We start from the raw sequence: 20,811 nt of genomic DNA, 5'->3' as shown, positions 1-20,811 counted from the left end.
TTCCTTGTCTTTTCCTAGTAACCATATAGCGGTATCTGCATATTTCAAGATAGAGCAAAGTTATTTGATTTTTTTTCTTGAAAAAAACGATAAAGCTTGGTATCTATGCAGCAATAAATTTTGTACATATTAAAGTTTATACATTTAGTAGAAAGTAATTGGAAACAGTACTAAAGATAATATGTATATGAGAGAGTGAGAGAGAGACCAAAGTGTTGGCCAATGACAGCAATATGGAGAATAGACACTGGGTCATTTCTGCGAAAGCGATAACTTAAATTTGAATCCCCAATTTTTTTAGCAACAAAATTTGGCCATTTTTGTCCGACTGAGGGCAGCGGCCCTATATAGAGGGGTTTCACCAAGTTGGTTTCGTTCCTCGAGTAGCTCTTTTAGTCTGCTGCTTCCGCAGACTTCGTCTGCACCAGAAGCCGCCTGGAGTTTCTTAACCAAGAATTCTGCTGTTTCAACTCCGTCAGTCGTGGCCACCTCGTGAAAAGTATTATTACCGTGTTTGTTCGTCTTGTTTAAGGCTTCGAACAAACTAGAGGGTGAGGGTGGTAGTAGCTGAACCAAATGTTGAAGCAGTTCCTTTCTTTCACTGTATGCTGCAATATGAAACGCAGTGTCCTTATCAATTGTCAGAGGAGAAAGGACGCGCCCGGGATTATTGTCGAAGAAACGTTTCATGTCGTCCCAGTCTCTCCTCAAGGCAGCCAAATAGGGCTTCTTTAGCCCTGCAAACCTTTCCTCTTTCCCATTCTCTAAATCTCCCGCCATATCTCTCTCTCTTAATTAGCTGCGTGGATTAGTTGGGTCTCATATCATCATAGTGACCATGCTCTGTTTTATAGCCTGCTAGCAATTATCATTCTTCTAAGAGACTCTGAAAGAGTATCTACATTTTTTTTTGGCTGGAATGGTATCTCCTTTGCTTAGTTTATTAATAAAAGTCCGCAAACACTACAAGAATTATATAAAGCCAAGATTGATACACTTTTTCACAAAAACAAGTACAATTATAGCCCTTGTTCGGGAAATCAATTATCATCCTTCCAAGAGACTGTGAAAGACTATCTACTTTTTTTTTTTTACTGGAATGGTATCTACTTTGCTTAGTTTATTAGTAAAAGTCCGCAAACACTGCAACAATAATATAAAGCCTAGAACGATACACTTTCACAAAATAAATGTACAATTGTAACCTTTGTTCGGGGATTTTTGTAATGAAAGACTGTTACAATTCTTTCTTGTAATGAAAGAGATGTACTATGTACCTAAATCTAGGATCGCTTTGCAAGTTGGTACATGTTGTTAATAAAACTTTAATATTCGTACTTGAGTCTTTGCATGAAGTTTGCACCATATTTTTATCTTGCAAATGTCATCGATTACAATAATATGAAATTTTAGTTCAAGTCTGGACTGATGACCATCATAGTAAAGAATTGTGGTATGGTATTGGATTTTTGTTTTGTTAAAGCACTCTTATGTAATAGATCTCCATGATCCTAGGATGTGGGTGCATCCGTCGTAAATCGTTATCAAACTAAGATTCAATAAAACCCATTGTTGGAAGTTATAAAATAGGGAAGATATCTTTTTCCTTTTTTTTTTTTTGGTTGAGAAATAGGGAAGAGGTCATGTGTTAATTACTCTACCAACAGTGAGTTCCAGTTAGCTCAACTGGTAAAGTCTTTGATGTATAAGAGATCTGGGGTTCAATCTCTAGTTACATCAAAAACTGATTGGTGTCTTGATTTGATGATAAAGAGCTATCATCAGGAGCGGACGCTATAGGTTGAAACTCTCTAAAAAAAAAAAATTTACTCAGCCAACAAAAAAAAGGGGAAAATTACACTTTTTGTCTACTTGTGGTTTGCCCTGAAAAACACTTTACCTACCTGTGATTTAAAAATTGACACTTTATTCACCCGAAATTAGCTCCGTTTGTCTCCTATTACCCACTTTTGTTAAAAACAGAGGTAAAATTTTATTTTATTACTCTTTTATGTCTTTCTTCTCTCAAAACATAAAACACTAAAAAACCAAGGGAGAAGAAGATCTAAAAGCTAGGTTTTGTAAAAATTAAAACCTAACTTTTACATCTTCTTTTCATGTATCAACTATTAAATCTAAAAGCAATACACTTTACCCACCTGAACTTTCTATTGAATTTTCTCTAATTCACAGAATAGGTTAAGGTTAAGATGGAAGTAAAATGTTAAAATAGAAGATCCAAGGCAGTAGCGCTGCATAGCTTCTGCAGTTGATAAGGCAGCCACATTCTTTCTGCATTCACAGCTGTCTAAATATCACTAAAATGCAACAACATGTATTCTCCATGCCTCGGGCTACCAAAGCATGTATTCGGTAAAAAGAAACAATAAAGAAATGCGAATATGTGGATGTTGATCCCATATGCATCAACATATGGGCCTAAACAGCAACATATTGCGCATATGGACGGCTTTATTGAAGATGTAATTAAATGTGTAATATTCCAACATAAGCAAGACGGTAAACTAGCTTAAAAACTCTAGAAAAATAAACAAAAATGGATGGCTTAGTCCAACTTTTGAATTTATCCAAATTAAAACAATTGCAATTCAATTGTTAGGCTGGACGTCATTAAAGCACCCAAAAAAAAGAAAAAGAAAACAGATAAATACTGCGATTGCTCCCATAATTTTGTAGGAAAGGGAGTCAACTATGCTCAAAATTTTATGAGTACAATCAAAAAGAACATAAATTCCCAGTACTTAAGTACCCGAGAAAAGAATCAAGCCTTATCTAGGGGACTCGACTAACTTGCATAGGAGTTGCAATAAACTAAGTAGCTCTTTAGATCAATATTGCACCTAACAATAGGTTAAATTTACCACTGAAATATGTGAACATAATAAAGTTTTGATAAAAAATTGATACATGAAAAGAAGATGTAAAAGTTAGGTTTCAATTTTTATAAAACCTAGCTTTTAGATCTTCTTTTTCCTTAATTTTTTAGTTTTTTATGTTTTCAGATGAGAGAGACATAAAAGGGTAACAAAAATACAAATTTACCCATGTTTTTAACAGAAGTGGATAACGGGAGACAAACGGAGCTAACCACAAGCGGGTGAAGTGCTAATTTTTAAACTACAGGTAGGCAAAGTGTTTTTTGAGAAAACCACAGGTGGGTAAAGTGTAATTTCCCAAAAAAAATGGTTCATTTTTCAAAACTTATATTATTCTAAGTATGCACTTTACATTTGATTATAAAGTAAATATTCTTAGAAAATATATTAGTGTTTTTTATGGGACCCACCTCATATTTACAAGACTTGTCAAACAAGTTCCATATGGGTCGGGTTATTTGGGTTCGAGTAAAAAATGGGATTTCCTAAATGGGTTGTGAATGGATTAGATCAATTAGATTATTGGCAAACTTGTATTTTTTAAACATGCAATAAAAAAAGATTGAAGATAAAATGATAAAAATAAAATAATAACAATTAAGACGATGATCAAATTATTTGTGTCCTACTTTCAATACAATTAAGAATATAAAAAATTAAATAATTCATAAATTCTAAATTTTACACAATTCATAATTCTAATGATATCATCGCCATAACATAAAAGAAAAATACTAAATGTCATGGATCATATTTTTTTTAGTATAATATATTGTCACCATAAATTATAAATTTTGTGGATCAATGCTAAAAGTTGAATTAGGGTCCGTTTGGATAAAGCTAAAAACTGAAAACTGAAAACGAAAAACACTGTAGCAAAATAATTTTTTAAGGTATGAAAAATACTGTTCACGCTTAAAATTACTGTTCATTGGCCTAAATTCACTGTTCATGGCCAATGAACAGTGAATGGTGCGCGTCCCAGCAAAAAAAAAAAAAAAAAGGGGCTGAAACGCAAACATGTGCGTTTCAGCCCAATCCAAACCCTCTCTTAGAAGCGATTGTACGTAAATGATTGAATTGATTTTTGGTCAAAGGTAAAGAGTGCAATTTGCATTTTTGAATTAAAAAAAAATTTCTCTCTTTCTTGCGAACTTTTTTTTTTTTTTTTCCTTCCTCCTCTACCTCCATCTCCGTTCCTCACTCTCAAAACCTAAGCCTAGCTTCCACTCCTCTAGTGGCGTTGATCGTTGCTCCAACCACTATGCAGTGTGTTTAAGGTTCCAAAGAATCTTTTCCTCGATGGTCACCAACCCTAAACCTAGCTCCCACCAACGCTGTATGTTTGATATGAACCTCTGTCCTCGAACGTGTAAGAAGTAGTTAGTTGTTAAGGCAATCATTACTATGAAACTGAAAACTTGTTAATAAGAAGGTTGATTTTTTTCATTTACGTGGGAATCTCTAGGTAAATGATAGGGTGTTGATCTTTTATAATGTGGATTGGATCTGAATTGTGCAATTTATAGACCTAAATTTTCTAGACTTGTATGTAGAATGGATCTCTATTGTGCAATTTGTAGATATAATTTTTCTAAAATTTTGTATGATTACTAGTTACTACTTTAGTTTGTGTAATTTTGAGTCTCAATGAATACAGTTTTGGCCAATGAGCTCTGAAGTAAAATGGCATTTCCTTTGCTTGTTTGAAATTTTAAGACATGCCTTTTGCGCATTGAACATGGAATGTAATATTTGTATGGTACAGTAATATAGGTACTTGGTGTTAGAGGATAAAATTCGGGGTAGCTACTTTGGAAGGGTATCTACTTTGCTTAGTTTATTAATAGAATTCCGCAAACACGACAAGCATAAAATAAAGGTTGAATTAGATACTCTTTTTCACACAAAATGTAGAAATGAAAACTTTGTCCTGAGATTTTTGTAATGGAAGATTAATATAGTTCTTTTCTTTGGACTTGGTGTTAAAGGATAAAATTCGGGGTAGCTACTTTGGAAGGGTATCTTCTTTGCTTAGTTGCCGCATCATCAAAAGGAAAGAAAATAAATTTTCCTTCTTGTTAATTATTAGCTCTATTTTGAACACCCTAAAATACATTTATTTTAGGAAATTTGACTTAAAAATGATTTAATTACACCTTCTTTTTATACTCTACTAAATTGTGGATGCATATTCAGAATTCTATTCTTAAATGATCACCAAACTAATGAATATCAATACTTATTACATTCCAACTTAATGTATTCCTTGTAATACTTATTCTTATTATAATGTAATAATTATTATAGTGTACCAAATGTATCCTTAAAGTAACTTTAGAAAAAAAAATTTCTCATACAAAATGAGAGGAGCCGTTGCCAGTGGCCATGAGGACCATGCAGTCAACAGGTCCTTTGAAAAGGATGGAGCCGTGGAGGAGGTGGTAAGATTAGGAATTAAAGAAAGAAGTTGTGGAATTTTGGAAAATGATTTTCAGCAGTAAGTTGTTATTAGTGGGGCAAAAAAGTAAATTTAGTAGTAGGATAAAAATAGAACCAATAACAACTGATCACTTATGATTTTTTTTTTTTGAGAAATTAATCACCTATGATTTGTTGTGAAAATATTGTGAAGATATTGTGGATGTAGTACTTTTCAAAAAACAATGTGTAGTGGAGGGAAAAAAGTCATTAATTTTAGAATATTAATGATATGATAATTAAGGAGTGCCTTTTTCACCTTTAGATATTGCCTTTTAAAATAGATATAACTCTTATAAAATTACACGTATCGTTTGTGATTTGAACCAATCTCATACATTGAGAGTTAGGTTCAAGTTATGTCTAATTATTTAACTATAAGTTAAGTATTACAAATGATTGTTGCGCAAAATAGTTTTGACAAAGTTTAAAGTCAAAGCATTATGAGGTTATTTTAAAATGCTCCTATTTTGAAGTCAAAGCATAATGAGTTGTGGGGGGTTGGCCCCTGGCTATTTTAAAATGCTACTTCCCTCTCCATTTTATTAAAATATAAAAAATGTCATTAGAGCATCAACAATGGGCTTGCAATATGCCAAATGTAAGGTACATTTGGCATTCAAGCCCAAAACACACCCAGAAACTGGAAGTCTAAAACTGAGAAAGGCTAATTTTTTTTGGCATAGCGCTACAGTACCATCTCAAAGGTGTACATTTGGCATTCAAGCCCAAAACACACCCAGCAACTAGAAGTCTAAAACTGAGAAAGGCTAATTTTTTTTGGCATAGCGCTACAGTACCATCTCAAAGGTGAGATGGTACTGTAGTGCTATGCCAAAACACAATAGTATATTTCAATCCGTTCAAGCCCCTCCCTCTCTCTCTCTCTCTCTCTCTCTCTCTCTCTCTCTCTCTAGTACCAGGTTTTTGCTCTCTCGTCCCCTCTCTCTCTCTCGCCATTGTCAAGCTTCTCTCTTTATCTCCGAATCACCAAGCCTTTCTCTTTCTCTCCGAATCACCAAGCCTCTGCCAAATGCCGATTCACCCTCACCCATCTCCAAATCCCTTTACCGATTCACTCATCTCATAAACCCAACACACTAGATACCCATTTAACTTTTCACTCCATCACTCTCTCTTCAAATTGAGATTCTCAAGGGTTCTCAAGGGTTTGTGGGTTTGGATTAAGATTTTGTTTGCAAAATCTCAAAACAAAGCTCCATCGATCTCTCAAGTCAAATCAAAATCAAAATCAAAGCAATTTACTAGGTGGGTTTTGATCAATGTATTCGATTTTTTGTGTTTGTGTTTCTTTTCTCTTTCTGCAAGAAAAAGGGGGATTCATCTCGTGTTTGTGTTTGGGTTTTGATCAAAGAATTGTTGTTGATGTTTGCAGAGGTGCGATTCAGCTTCATCACGAGGGGTTTTCGCTCTCTGTCAGATAAGCATCTTCAGAAAGTTTGCTCAGGTTCAACTTCAATTACCAAAATCCCAATTTTATTAGATAATTGATGTTCTTGTTTACTGATTTTTTCTTCAACAAATTAACATGTATGAAAAGGTTCTATCAGTGGTTTTTGTTGTGTTCAACTCTATGGTTTTATTTGATTTCCATTTGTACAAGTTGGCTATGTATGGGCTATGTTTGCAAAATTATTATGCAGAGTAAATTTTGAGTTATATTTGCTACTGTATTCTATTAATATTTGGCTGTGTAAAGGGCTAGTATTTCTGTAACAAAAAATTACAGTAGTATATATAGTCGAAATAGATTGATTAGGAGCTGTTAACATATATTGTTTTGATTAGGAGTTGTCAACATATATTGTAGGATGTTACTAATACGTGAGAAGCTGCCACAAATACAAATAAGAATTGATTTAAGTTTTCAGCATAATTATAATATGTGAAGGCTCCGAACTCTTGTAGATTTGGTTAAGTTTGTATTTCTAATTGTAGTAATCACTTATCACAAAATACTTGAACTTTTGGACTGAAGGCTCTAAACTCTTGTAGATTTGGTTAAGTTTGTATTTCTAATTGTAGTAATCACTTATCATAAATACTTGAACTCTTGGACTTTGTGAGTTGGCTCTAATTGACTTCATACACTAATTATTTTAAGTTCCCTATTTAAAATGGATGGATACACAAGAAGACAACACGATATGCTAATATCTTACAAATGGATTCTAATTTTATGGCACCATTTTTAAGTGGGTCTCAAAATACTTCAATCCCCATCCAAAAGTCTTTTCCGATTGTTGAAATTGTCACCTCTAATCCAACAAAACGTGGTGGCAACTTCAGTGTAGATGAGGACAACCTCCTCATTCTGCATGGCTTAACATTAGCATGGATGCCGTGCAAGGTACTAACTGAAGGGTTGAAAAATTTTGGGAGAAAATTTGGCAATACTTTTGCAAGAACAATACTTACAGAACCACATGTTCTGATTCCTCCCTCCAAAGTCGATGGGGAAATATTAATAGGGAGACAAGTAGATTTGCTGGGTTCATGGCTAAAGTTGAAGCCCAAAATAAAAGTGGTGGGACTAAGGAGGACAACGTATAAATTATATTGCAGTGATGTCACAATATTAATTTTTGAATAGTTTCAAGACACAAATTATTTTATTTTATTTTTTTAATTTAGTTGAAAGATGCAAAGGAGCTATATAAAGCTTCACCAGCTCCTACAACTGGCAAAAAAACAACTTTTGCATTTGAACATTGTTGGGTTGTGTTGAAAAACCAACCAAAGTGGAGTATGCCTAAGGAAAGATCAAAAGGGCTCTCTCAAACTCCAAGTTCAATTGATCAAGTTGGTAGTAATGATGATGACACAATGGTGCTAGAGAGACATATTGGCAGAAAAGCCGAAAAGGCTAAGCGAAAGAGAACAAATGATGATAAGGGTTTTGAGGATTATTTGACGAAAAAATTGCACTATATTCAGGAATCACATGAACAAGATAAAGAGGCTCTTCGCATCAACGCGGACAAGGTTCGAGTGGATGCGCAAAGAGCTGATATTGAAAAGGAAAGGCTTCATCTTGAAACAATTAGGGAGGCGCAAATAGTTGATATTGAAAAGGAAATGCTTCGTCTTGAAACTATTAGGGAGAAGGGAAGAGTAATGACCATGGATACAAGTGGCATGAATGAAAAAGAAAGGCTTTATTTTGAAAATCTCAAGGATGAAATCCTTGCAAGACAACATTTAGAGTAAATAGTTGGGTTTAACCCAAGGAGATGATGTCTTGTCGTAACCTTATTTTGGTAGTATATTATTTTAGGGTTGGGGTTTGGCATATGTAGATGATATTTTGTTTCAACCTTATTTTGGTAGTGACTTATTTTAAATGTAGGTTTGGAACATGTAGATGATGTATTGTTCCAACTTGATCAATTGGCAGTAGGTTGTGCTACTTATGTGATCACATCATTTTTGCTTATATGAAAAACTTATGTCCTTTCTATGTTTGATGATGTATTTTTGCTTATAATAAGATTGATTAACTAAACTAGATGGTCAAAATTAATAGAAAGTGACAACTGTTTTATTGAATACAAATGTTTGATTGTAGTCTATCTTTTTAATGTATCATGTCATAGCGAGCAACTTCACTTGCAGTTCAATGGACTTCCCACGTGAAGTAGGTCAAGAAATGTATAAGAATTCCAATAAATTTTTGAAAATCTTGAGTCTATATTGTATGCTCAAATTGTGGTGTTCAAAATCTTGCAATTCATTTTCGCTTAATATTCTTCTGATTATATACAAGATGAATCATAAATATACATGCGATTCCAACTTCTTAAACATCATACATGCATACTATATGTACAGTGGGCTGCTTTCATAGTCTTAGTCTTAGAAAGAAGTAGCTAATGCATACTGACTTGGGATCATATATTCAAATCCCTAGTACGGAAATCAGACCCATTGCATATGCTTTATTCCCACTACATGTAAATATCATAAGCTATTTAAGGATAAACTTTCACATTGAATGAACTCTCGTTGAGGCTGTTAGATGTGATAAAGCCAAATTGTTTGCCTGTTTTATTTGCCATGTAGAAAGAGGAGGCAGTTATTGTTATATTGCAAGTATCCTTCCCTATCTAAAGGATGCGTGATTGCATCCTTTCATGTGGGTACAATCATCCCCTGGTTGTTCCCTGAAACCTCCTAGTTTATGGTCCTATGTATTACTTGTTTTAGATAGAGGATTGTGATAGATTGAGCTGCAAGTTGAAAGGGAGTGGCATCTTTAATGTTTGTCCTTACTACAATGCATAATGAAGTAATGATCCACTTGTGCGTGTATACTGACTTGGTTTGTGTGTAATCCTATTGCATACTGACCTGGCCGGCTTGGGTGTGATCCTAAGCAATGTGATCTCTTTTAACCTTATTTCAACTAATGTCATTATAATAAACTGCATCACCTGTCAAATACACATTTATCTTTGGTATCTAGTCTTACTCTATGATAGGGGCTGGATTCGATCACAAAACTAGATAATAGAGAACTATATGCTTTATTTCTTACCAATCTTTACCAGGGGACTTTTTGCTTTGACAAATTTTAAGCTTTGTTTATCGAGTAATATATCTACTTGTTCCCTTTCCATAATGTAATCTCTGCTTGCTTTGCAATAATAGTGATAATTTCCTAACACTGTTGTCTTCAAGGTTGTCTCTATAGGTAGCTCTCTTTTTCACAAATTGCTTTTTGACAACTCAGACAAGGATGAGATAATGAGGCGAGTTCTTAAGACTTTAACATCACAACGTAAACATTGTTGGTATATCTAACATGATCGTTTGGTAGGCCATAAAAGACTTTATCTCGACTACTTTATCAACACACCAGTATATCCTCCTAATTTATTTTGGAGGAGATTTTGGATGAGTTAGTCTCTTTTTCTCCGTATTCAATCTAAGGTAGAAACTTATGAACCTTATTTTATCCAAAAGAGAGATAATGCCCAAAGACTTGGTTTATCTTCTCTTCAAAAGATAACAGCTGCACTTAGGATGCTTGTGACTAGAGTGGCAGCTGATTTTATGGATGAGTATATGCAGATTGGAGAATCCACTGCAATAGAAAGTTTGAAAAAATTTGTTAAAGTGGTTGCTGATATTTTTTCCAAGGAATACTTGAGGTCTCTAAACAATGAAGACATTGCTAGAATTTTAGCCAATGGGGAAAGAAGTGGATTTCCAGGGATGTTAGGGAGCATTGATCGCATGCATTGAAAATGGAAAAATTGTCCGACTGCATGGAAATGTCAGTACTCTAGTCACATTCATGAGCCAACCATTGTTTTGAAAGCAGTGACATCATTTGATCTTTGGATATGGCATGCATTTTTTGGGTTACTTAGGTCAAATAATGACATTAATATATTAGAATGATCTCCTATATTTTCTAAGCTCGAACAAGGACGTGCTCCTGCAGTTAATTACTCAATCAATGACCATGAGTATACAATGAGATACTACCTTGCCAATGACATATATTCGAAGTGGTCAATATTTGTTAAAACAATTCTATCTCCCAAAGGACAAAAACAAAAATTATTTGCAAAAGCCCAAGAGGCGAATAGAAAGGATATAGAGCATGCATTTGGAGTGCTTCAAGCAAGATTCGCAATTGTGCGTGGACCTGCAAGATTTTTCTATAGTGAAACGCTCCAAGACATCATGAAAGCATGCGTAATTCTTCATAACATGATCATTAAGGATGAGCAAGATGTAAATGAAGCGGTGGAATTAGATTATGAGCAAATTGATGACAATCCTACTATACAATTGTCATGAGAGCACACAAATGAATTTACAGAGTTCATTGAAACCCATCAATGTATTCAAGACCATGAAATTCATTCTCAACTCCAAGTAGACCTCATTGAACATTTATGGCAATTAGAAGGGGAGTTGTAGGAACTTAAGTGTGTGAGTTATGCATGTGGGGTTTTATTGTAATTTGATATATGTACGAGCCTTCTAAAGACAACATTGATAGTTATGTATGTGGGTTGTATGTGGATTGTATCTATATAAATGTATGTGGATTTTTAAAGTTAGTAGGTTGGGTACATTGATATTTGGCAGGTTGCATGTATATATATGTGTGTGGATTTTAAAAATTGGCAGGTTGAATACATTGATATTTGGCAAGTTGCATGTATATATATGTGTGTGGATTTTTTAAATTGGCAGGTTGAGTACATTGATATTAGGCAGGTTGCATATATATGTATGTATGTGGATTTTTAAAGTTAGCAAGTTTGAGTAAATTGATATTTAGCAAGTTCTTTCTCAAAAAAAAAAAAAAAAAAATGTCAGGTTCTATATATGTGTGTGTGTGTGTGTGTGTGTGTGTGTGTGTGTGCGCGCGCGCGTGTGTGAATCATTAAAATTGGCAGGTTGAATACATTAATATTTGACAAGATGCATTTATACATATGTATGTGGATTTTACATTGATATTTGGTAGGTTTGATGGAATATATATGTATGTGGATTTTTAAGGGTGGCAAGTTTGAGTACATTGATATTTGTCAGGTTCTTTCTAAAAAAAAAAAAAAAAATGCCAAGTTGTTGTTGGAAAGAAATTGAAAAAAAAATTGGTAGGTTGTTCAAAATTGACCGTTGGAATAGTTGAATTTGAAAAAAAAAATGGCTGTTGGAAAGAAATAATAAAGAAAGATTAAAAATTAATATTTTAATAAAATGGTAAAATAATAGGGTTTTGAAATGTTGTGTGTATTATAAAATAATAGGATTCAGATCCTCTAGAGTTCCTAGGGTACTCTACCAGTAGATTTGATAAAATCCTAACCACTCTTTAATGATTTAATGGTTTAGATTCTGCCATGTCAGCATTTCATTAATAATATTCTTAGCCACACATCCATGTCATATCCAAATCAACAAAAACACTTATTTGGCATTTAAATAATTCCATGTCAGTATTTATTTATTTATTTTAAAAAGCCATAAAACAATATTAGTTTTTTTTTTTGAGCAAAAACAATATTAGTTTTAAAAAAACAAAAAATAGTTTAATTCCTTCGCAGCAACCACAAATAAATCAGCCATCAGGTCTATATGGAACTTTTCTTCTTTGTGACTCTCCACCTCAATTGCAATTGAATTCCTTCATAGCAATTACGAATAAATCAGCGCCAACACTTCTTGAAATAAAGGATAAACAGAGAGCTTCCCAATTCGTACGAAACTCCACCATTTTTAGCTGCAGATCCCGTGTTCTTCTCCGACGTTTCCATTTTTAGTGACTGATCCATCTCTGCCTTAGTTGTAGTCGAAATGGTGGACTGTTCAGGCCGGTGAAAATAGTCGGGTTTTCATCATCGTACTTCACTGGTCTTGGCTTTTTCCTCCTCGGCGCTGTTGCTTCCAATCAAACACCAATTTTTATCAGTCAATCACGCCCAAATGAATAAGAAACGCAAAAACAAAACTGTAAAGGCTTAAACTACGCACCTACTGTGGATATAGGAGTGACTGAGGAGCTAGAATTTTGAGGTTAAAGAGAAGAAGAGTGAGGTAGTGTTGAGGTTGAGTTGGAGATCGGCGAAGAGACTCTGGATTTAGCAATATCAATGGCTTTTTAAACTAATTTTAGTTTTTTTAAAAAAAAAAAAAAATAATACAAGTATTGTTTTATGGCTTTTAAAAAAAAAAAAAATTTTAAAATGCTGACATGGAATTATTTAAATGGCAAATGAATTTTTTTTGGCTAACATGGATATGGCATGGTTGTGTAGCTAATGATACGGTAAGATCAATTATTTATTTTTTAATTGCAAAGTTTGCCAACAAAGTACTCCATTTGCTGTTTAAGTATTTTCTATTTGTGGGTTGACAACGGAAACTAAAATAAAGATGATTTTATGTTTTCAAGGATTGAGGCAAACGTAAAAGCAATTTATGGACCAAAATAAGATTAGGCCCAAAATGTAAGAACCAAAAGTTTATTTTTGCCTTTTCATTAATGTCACATCAGATTGTAAAGTTTATATAATAAAATTTATAATATTTTTTATATCACTCATTAAATTTTATTTTGAAACTACGCATTGTATGTGAATTTAATTATAAACTCTAATGTATCCTAAGTTTTGCCAATCATCATTCATTATTGAAATTATGATGTACTATAATAAAAAATAAAAAAAATAACGCACCACCCACCACCCACCACACATTATCTCATTCAGGGGTGTGCATGGGTTGAATTGGGGTGGTTTGGGTCAAAAAATTCTCTCAACTCAACCTATCACATGGGTTCAACCGAACTGAACCCACCCCACATCGATCGGATTGGGTCAGGTTGAACATTTTTTTTAATTACTATTATTATTAAATTGAGTAGAAAAAGATATATCCAATTTGCCATTTGAGTTGATAAACAAAATATAGATGAAATAAGATTGTTGGGGTTTGAGAGGTAATTGAGTTTAATATAAGAAGAGCCGAATAGGAGAAAAATTAAAAAAAAATTATTAATTATATAATATATTTTTAAATATATATAATTTAAATTTTAAACATATAGGTGGATCGGGTAGGGTTAAGCAAGTTTGTGATTGTTATGAAGCGAACCCAACCCACTATAAACAAAATTCTCATAATCTAACCCACCAACCCCTAAAAATTGACCAAACTCGACAGATTGGGTTGGATCAGGTCAATTTTGACAGATTGGTGAATTGCCTGCACACACACACACACACACACACACACACTCTCTCTCTCTCTCTCTCTCTCTCTCTCTCTCTCTCTCTCTCTCTCTCTCTCTCTCTCCTTCAAATTGTTAGAGGCAGATTTGGTGCAGTGTTGCCGAATTGACTTTTTGGTGTGCCACTACTTTTCGGTCTTTGAAATTTCACTGTCTCTACCTCTACCTCTGCCTTTTCATTGGCCATAAGGAAATCACATTGTCTTTTACTTTAAGACTGGATGCCCACGTAGAATCTGTCTTTACTAGCAACTCAGTGGGTTCTAAAGCAGATATTTGATTTGTCTTCATCTTCTAGAGTTCATCGATAGTCCGAAATTCTATACATTGTACATGATATACATGCACGAGTCAGGGGCATAGGAATGAATTGATTTTTTTTTAATGTAAAAAAAAAAAGAGTAATAACTAGTGGACACTCACTAGTACAAGTACAAATTTTCTGAATCATTTTTTGTATATCATTTTATGTTCCACCAACTATTACTTACCATGTGTATGGTTAGTTTTCATTTTAAACGTCAGTTATTTTATTAGGAAAGTAAAATCAAAATATGACAAGTATTGATTAGTGAAATATAAAGTGGTACACAAAAAGTGGTACAGAAAATTCATATTCACAAATTAAGTACACCCATTCACTTTTTTGCAGAAACCACTATTTCCACTTAAAAGTCATGATTTCAAGTCCATCAAATCACCACTTTAATACAAAAAAAGCAAATGTATGTACTTTGTGGGGAATTCTAGCATTTTGCCCTTAATTTCTAAAAAATTTAGCAATATGCCCCTATTTCGAAACTATATAGGGATATGCCTCTGTTTCGATACTCGATTACCTTAAAATCGAGTTTTAATGAAATACTCGATTCGTAAAAAATCAAGTTATGCCCCATCAAACTTAAAAAAAAAAAAAAAAAAGCATGGAACTTGAGTTTATGGAGCTCGAGTTCCAAAACGCCACTATAGGGCTCCCTGAAGTATGGGGCGATCACACTCATAAAAAAAAATTTGTAGGAAAACGCCGCTATAGAGCTTTAAAACGTCACTATAGGGCATAAAAACGCTACTATAGGGCTCCCTGAACTTGGTATGTGATCACACTTATAAAAAAAAATTTGCAGGAAAACGCCGCTATAGGGCATAAAAACACCACTATAGAACTCCCTGAACTGGTATGGGGCGATCACATTTGCAGAAAAACGCCACTATAGTGTTCTAAAACGTCACTATAGGGCTTAAAAACGGCACTATAGGGCTCCCTTATGGGGCAATGATGCTAAAACAAAATTTGCATGGAACTCGATTTTCTAGAACTCGAGTTCCATGCAATTTTTTTTATTTTATTTTTTATTTTTTAAGTTTGATCAGGCATAACTCGATTTTCTACGAATCGAGTATTTAATTGAAACTCGATTTTAAGGTAATCGAGTATTAAAACAGGGGCACGCCCTTATATAGTTTGCAAACAGGAGCATATTGCCAAAATTTTTAAAAATTAAGGGTAAAATGGCAGAATCTCCATACTTTGTGTACAAACTTGAGTGTGAAATACACATGTAACACACCACTCAAAAGAAAAGATACCAGAATTTTTATGGTTAAAAGTTTTGAATATGTTCCATTTTGTTATCCATATATAAACAAAACAACAAGTTAACCATAGGAACAAAATTGATTGTAATTAAATTAAAAATAAAAAGGACCAAATTGATTACTACAAAAATATAGAAATAAAAATAATAATTTGAGGGGTTTTTTTTTTCTTTGGTTCCGCTACTGTAAATGAAGTTTCTTTATCACTAATCAATGCACACACTGTGAAGAGAAATATCTAACTTCTCGTTTCTTATTACATATAGATTAATGTCAATACAGTGGTAAATTAAGAATTATGATAACAGGTCTTTGACATTTGGTGCATGATGGGAACAAAATGAACACCGCCATGTAGTCAAAATCCAAAAGCCTATTCTCATGAGAGTTTATTGAGCTCCTTGGTCCTCAAGTAAGGAGGAAGGAATTTTTCGGGATATACCTCCTTTATCTTCTCGGTAATGGTGTGCAATAATTTGTTGAATGCAGCATACAACGGGAACTGCATAAGCGCAAACATAGAGACAGGAAAAAATGCAGTAGTATAAATCAGAGTTTTAGTCCAAGCTTTCTTTTGAAAATGGAGTAGGAGAAAAATAGTTGCTGCAAAAGAAAGCATGGTCGTTGTCACGGAGAAGAAGAGCAATGTGAAGCCTATTAATAGCTTCCGAGGGAGAGATATGCAGAAATTTTCATACTCAAATGGAGACGAGAGGATGGAGAGGAACATGACAACAGAAGTCAAGGAGCATGCAAGGGAAACAACATCCATGATGGTGAAGAGGACGAAGAATGGGGAGTCGATGAAATTAGGACGGCCTGAAGCGTCGTTACCTCCAGGGACGGTGTAGGCAGCAGCGAAAACTACAGTGGCAACAAGGACAGAAACTGCAGAGCACGATTGAGAGGTCTCCTTTATCCACTTTTGCGCCAGCTCGAGAAGGTCAGCATGTGTATCTTGAAATAACTCGTCTGCAGTCTTACCATTTTTGTTGCAGTGCATGATATAATGGGAGGGAATTATATTCCGCACATGCTGCGTGGAGACAATTAGTCAACAAAAATGAGCTTCATTCTACACTACCAAACTAGCATCATATATATACAACTCTAATAAAATTTTAATAATGAAAATCAAAACGACTAGAATTTATTTGGTACTAATACAATTTCAACAAAAAAACAAAATAATTGTATCCAAATTATTCGCTTCTCCCTTTTTGAAAAAAAAATCAAGTTACTGACTTTTCCATTATTTACAAGCCAAATAAAATTAATGTTTATTATCTAATTTTATATTCCATAATTTTCAAATAGTTTTCTAAGTTAAAAAAATGCACAAACAAGTCATTTTTGTGTAACTAGATAGCATCATGGCACCCAAATCTCAAGTTTAACATGTTTGATGTTCACAAAAAGTCAAAATTCTTAATTAAGACACATGCACACAAGGTTTCACTGTATAATCAGTAATCATATGAATAGATTAAGTGACAAATTTGTTTCTATAGTGTTCCTTGGACCAATTTTATATTTTTGATACCAATTTTTCATATAAATAAAATTTGGAGACTCTTTTTTTAATTGTTAGCCCCACCATCACCCGAAAATCTCTTCCTTTATTTTTTTATACAAGATAGAATTTTTACTCTAGCTTAATTTAAGTATATATGTGTGTGAAGCTCCTTCTTAGAGACTTGAACTCCGAAAATTTCAAATTACTAATAGTTTGTTCACAAATTAACATCATTTTTTGAAGTGGTTAACGTCTTAAAAATGGATGAACCACTTAAGTTTAACCTATTTAGGTATTTTTTAACTTTTTTTTAAAAAAAAAGTTAAAGAAAGGGGCCATAAGTATGGGCTAACAACTCATTTTTATTTTTTAGATGTTTTTTGGGTCAATTTAATATTTTTTGAGGAAATTAGGTGATACTTTTGAAAATCTTAACCCTAAAATTGTAAATATATTTAATAAAAGAAAAGGTAATTAAAGATGTGTTTCTCGACTTATTTATATATATATATATATATATATATATATATATATATATATATATATATATATATATATTTGTCTTATAAAGATACTATGATTTTTATAGTTTAGGCCATGTTCTATGGAGAAAAAAAAAGTTTTTCATTTAGCATTGTGATTATTATATTTCTATTATTTTATATAATAAAACATATATTACTAAGAGCGTCGTAGAAAAATTGATTTTGTTCAAATCATGTCTTTTCCAATTATCCAAAATTAATACTCGATAGAGCTAGCTTACCTTAAGCCACCTCAATTCCTCTTGCAATTGGAAAGCAGGACCTGCAGCTTGTTCTCTTGACTCTCTTCCATAATATGTCTTCCCTTCTGCAACATGATGCAATAGGGTGCTGCCATTCTCATCGATCAGTGAAGCCAATCTACATTTCATTATCACTTCCATCTTCTTCACCCGACGAAATATATCCCTCTGACGGTGGCCAATGGCCACATGCAACATGGTTTCCTCATCGTTACTGATGTACTCAATTACCTGTGGATACGATTTAATCATCTCGTCAAATATTTCTACTATGCCATTGCTGGCTGCTATATGCAATGGGTGGTAAGATTTCTGATGATTTGTTTCACTGGTTTGCCCCTTGGATGTGCCTTCTCCTCCCACTTGCTTTGTACCAGATGTTTGACCTTGTTCACGAACAAGGTCAAACATCCGTTGACAATGATAGAGGAGATCGCTATCTTTGTCAACAGAGGTGTCTACTTTCTCTTTCTCTAAGGAAATCGTCTTGTCTTCAATTAATTCATAAGGAAAATCCTTCCACGTATAATCTGCTTCTACTAGCGACTTGGTGAGTTCTAAAGCTGATGAATGCATTCTCTTTATCTTCCAGAGTTTATCGATAGCCCGACATCCTATACAATATACATGATGTATCGTATATGCATGAGAGAGAGAGAGGCCACTATGTACCTTGACCAAAATAACATCAACTTAACTTTTTTTTTTTTCTTTTTTTTTTTTTTTATAAATTTTTTTAGATAGTACTTCTTGTAACAAGTAGACCAAATTATCCATAAAATAATTCAACATTTATATATCACCAAGCGAAAGATTGATGAGATTAATTTTGTTTTGGTATAGGAGTATAAAATTGAATTATATACCAAAAACTTATTGAGTTGTTACGTGATTAATTTGATATGCTTTCATACATATTATCTTTTTCTTTTCCTTCAAAAAAGAGTGATGACTATTCTCAACCAAAAAAAAAAAAAAAATGATGAAAAACAATAATGAAATTTTGATAACTATTCATTTTCCTTCAATCTCCTCAGCTTTTTCTAGATAGATGCTACTGTACCCATGAAAATGTTCAATGACAGGAGCTACGGCCCTCATGTGAGAGTAAAGATTAAGAGCACTAGCAATGGGATGTAAAAAAGTACATATTTTACATCCTCAAACACTATTTTATCTATTTTATCAACCCATCAAGTATTACATTTAACATCCTAGTTTTTATTTTTACATATAACTTAATAAAATAATATAAACTACCCTATCAACTCATTCTCTCTCTTCTTTTTTGTACTTTCATGTACTTTTATATTTATTTTATGTTTATCAATTATGAATAGTAGGCTGTATATATACAACCTTACTATTTATGGTTGCTAAAAAATTTTAGCAACTCACCCCGGATGAAGCTCAATTTGAGTGGATGGGTTGCTAAAATAGCAACTTGGGAGGTTTAATACCCTTAATGCTAATGCTCACGAAGAGTACCAATTAGCGCTATAGCTCCTACAACTGCAAGGGAATGAGAATATCGAAGGGATTGAATTGCAAAGGAGAAACTGAGAGATTAGTAATTGATAAGGAGCAGCAGCGAATATCTTGGAAACGGAGGGAGAAGAAGCTTTGAGAAATGAGCAGGTCTTGGGGTGGCTAATTGGCATTACTGGGTAGGAGAGGCAAAGGGATAAAAAAAATTGGGGGAGTGTGGTGAATACATATAATTAAATGTATCAAAAAATAAAAAAAACTAATATTGTATTACAAAAGTGGATAACTAAAGCAGAAAATATTGACCATATGTAGCCATGATTTAGTCAAAGAACACAATGCCAGATGTAAATGAATTCATTAGTGCATTAGATAAATTAAATCAACTAAGCAATAAATGGACAAAAAATTAGATGGAAGAACTAATTCTTTCTTTTGTTAAATTCGAAGGTTTGAATTAACACAGAAAAAATTTTGAGGATAAAAATGAAACTGATTATAATTAAGAAACGAATAATATGGTTTATCCCAAATTAAAATTCAATTGTCAACAATTACCTCAATTTATACCTGTTCGCATCAACTGATATAATATTAACTTGATAACTTGTAAATTTTAATCCTCTTTTTCTCTTTATAGTTTTAAATTGAAGATCACATAAGTGACTACAGAATATCAAAATTTTTTTTAATGAACACCCCATCCATATTTAGAATTTTGTATATTCCTTCAATAAATGATCGGGAGTCATATAATGCTGTGCCCATTATTTTAGAGAAATAATCATTTTTTTCCTCCGACATAATTAAAGGATAACTCCTAATCTATATTCTAAAGGAAGGAAGACAATTTGTGTTGGCCGATCATGTTCATATCGTATCGGAAAGTTGTGTCAAAGTAGGGATATTTTACTACATGAATTTACCCTAATTCGACTCATTTGATAATTGTATCAAAACTCTTCACTACTCACATGATCCTTTTATAGTATGTGGGTTGACACAACATGGCCTCTGTGTTTAATAAACACTGTGTTGGAAATTGATACAACATCCCAACCTGTTTAACAAATATATTGTATTAGTGAATGACTCGTTTCAACCCATCTAAAGAATATGAGGCTAATTACACTTTGCCGCTCTAAACTATTCCTCAAATTACACTTTGCATCATAAACTTCCGAAATGCATGATTAACACTTTAAACTATAAATCATATTACACTTTTCACCTCATTGTCAATTCCACCATTATCTTAAATGGAAAA

General features: G+C 33.3%; 2 protein-coding genes across 3 annotated transcripts in view; both read right to left on the bottom strand.

The window, feature by feature from the left end:
• Positions 1-20,811, bottom strand: part of LOC142636780 (uncharacterized) — a 79,091-nt gene that overhangs the window by 49,121 nt on the left and 9,159 nt on the right. The window lies entirely within an intron of this gene.
• Positions 15,979-18,856, bottom strand: LOC142636781 (uncharacterized). Its single transcript, XM_075811079.1, has 2 exons — positions 18,036-18,856; positions 15,979-16,789 (listed from the first exon to the last, which is right to left on the bottom strand). Exons 1-2 carry the CDS (start codon positions 18,630-18,632, stop codon positions 16,133-16,135), a joined length of 1,254 nt encoding a protein of 417 aa, XP_075667194.1. The 5' UTR covers positions 18,633-18,856; the 3' UTR covers positions 15,979-16,132.

This window comes from Castanea sativa, chromosome 5 (genome assembly GCF_040712315.1).
Source record: "Castanea sativa cultivar Marrone di Chiusa Pesio chromosome 5, ASM4071231v1".
Classification (NCBI taxonomy): domain Eukaryota; kingdom Viridiplantae; phylum Streptophyta; class Magnoliopsida; order Fagales; family Fagaceae; genus Castanea; species Castanea sativa.
The sequence above is the reverse complement of the archived record's forward strand: the minus strand, read 5'-3'. Positions and strand labels throughout refer to the sequence as shown.

Bases quoted from the DNA above. Each gene is read 5' to 3' on its own strand.
- LOC142636781 (XM_075811079.1), bottom strand. From the start codon at position 18,632: ATGCATTCATCAGCTTTAGAACTCACCAAGTCGCTAGTAGAAGCAGAT. The intron at 16,790-18,035 runs GTAAGCTAGCTC...GTCTCCACGCAG, and splicing joins AGGAATTGAGGTGGCTTAAG to CATGTGCGGAATATAATTCC.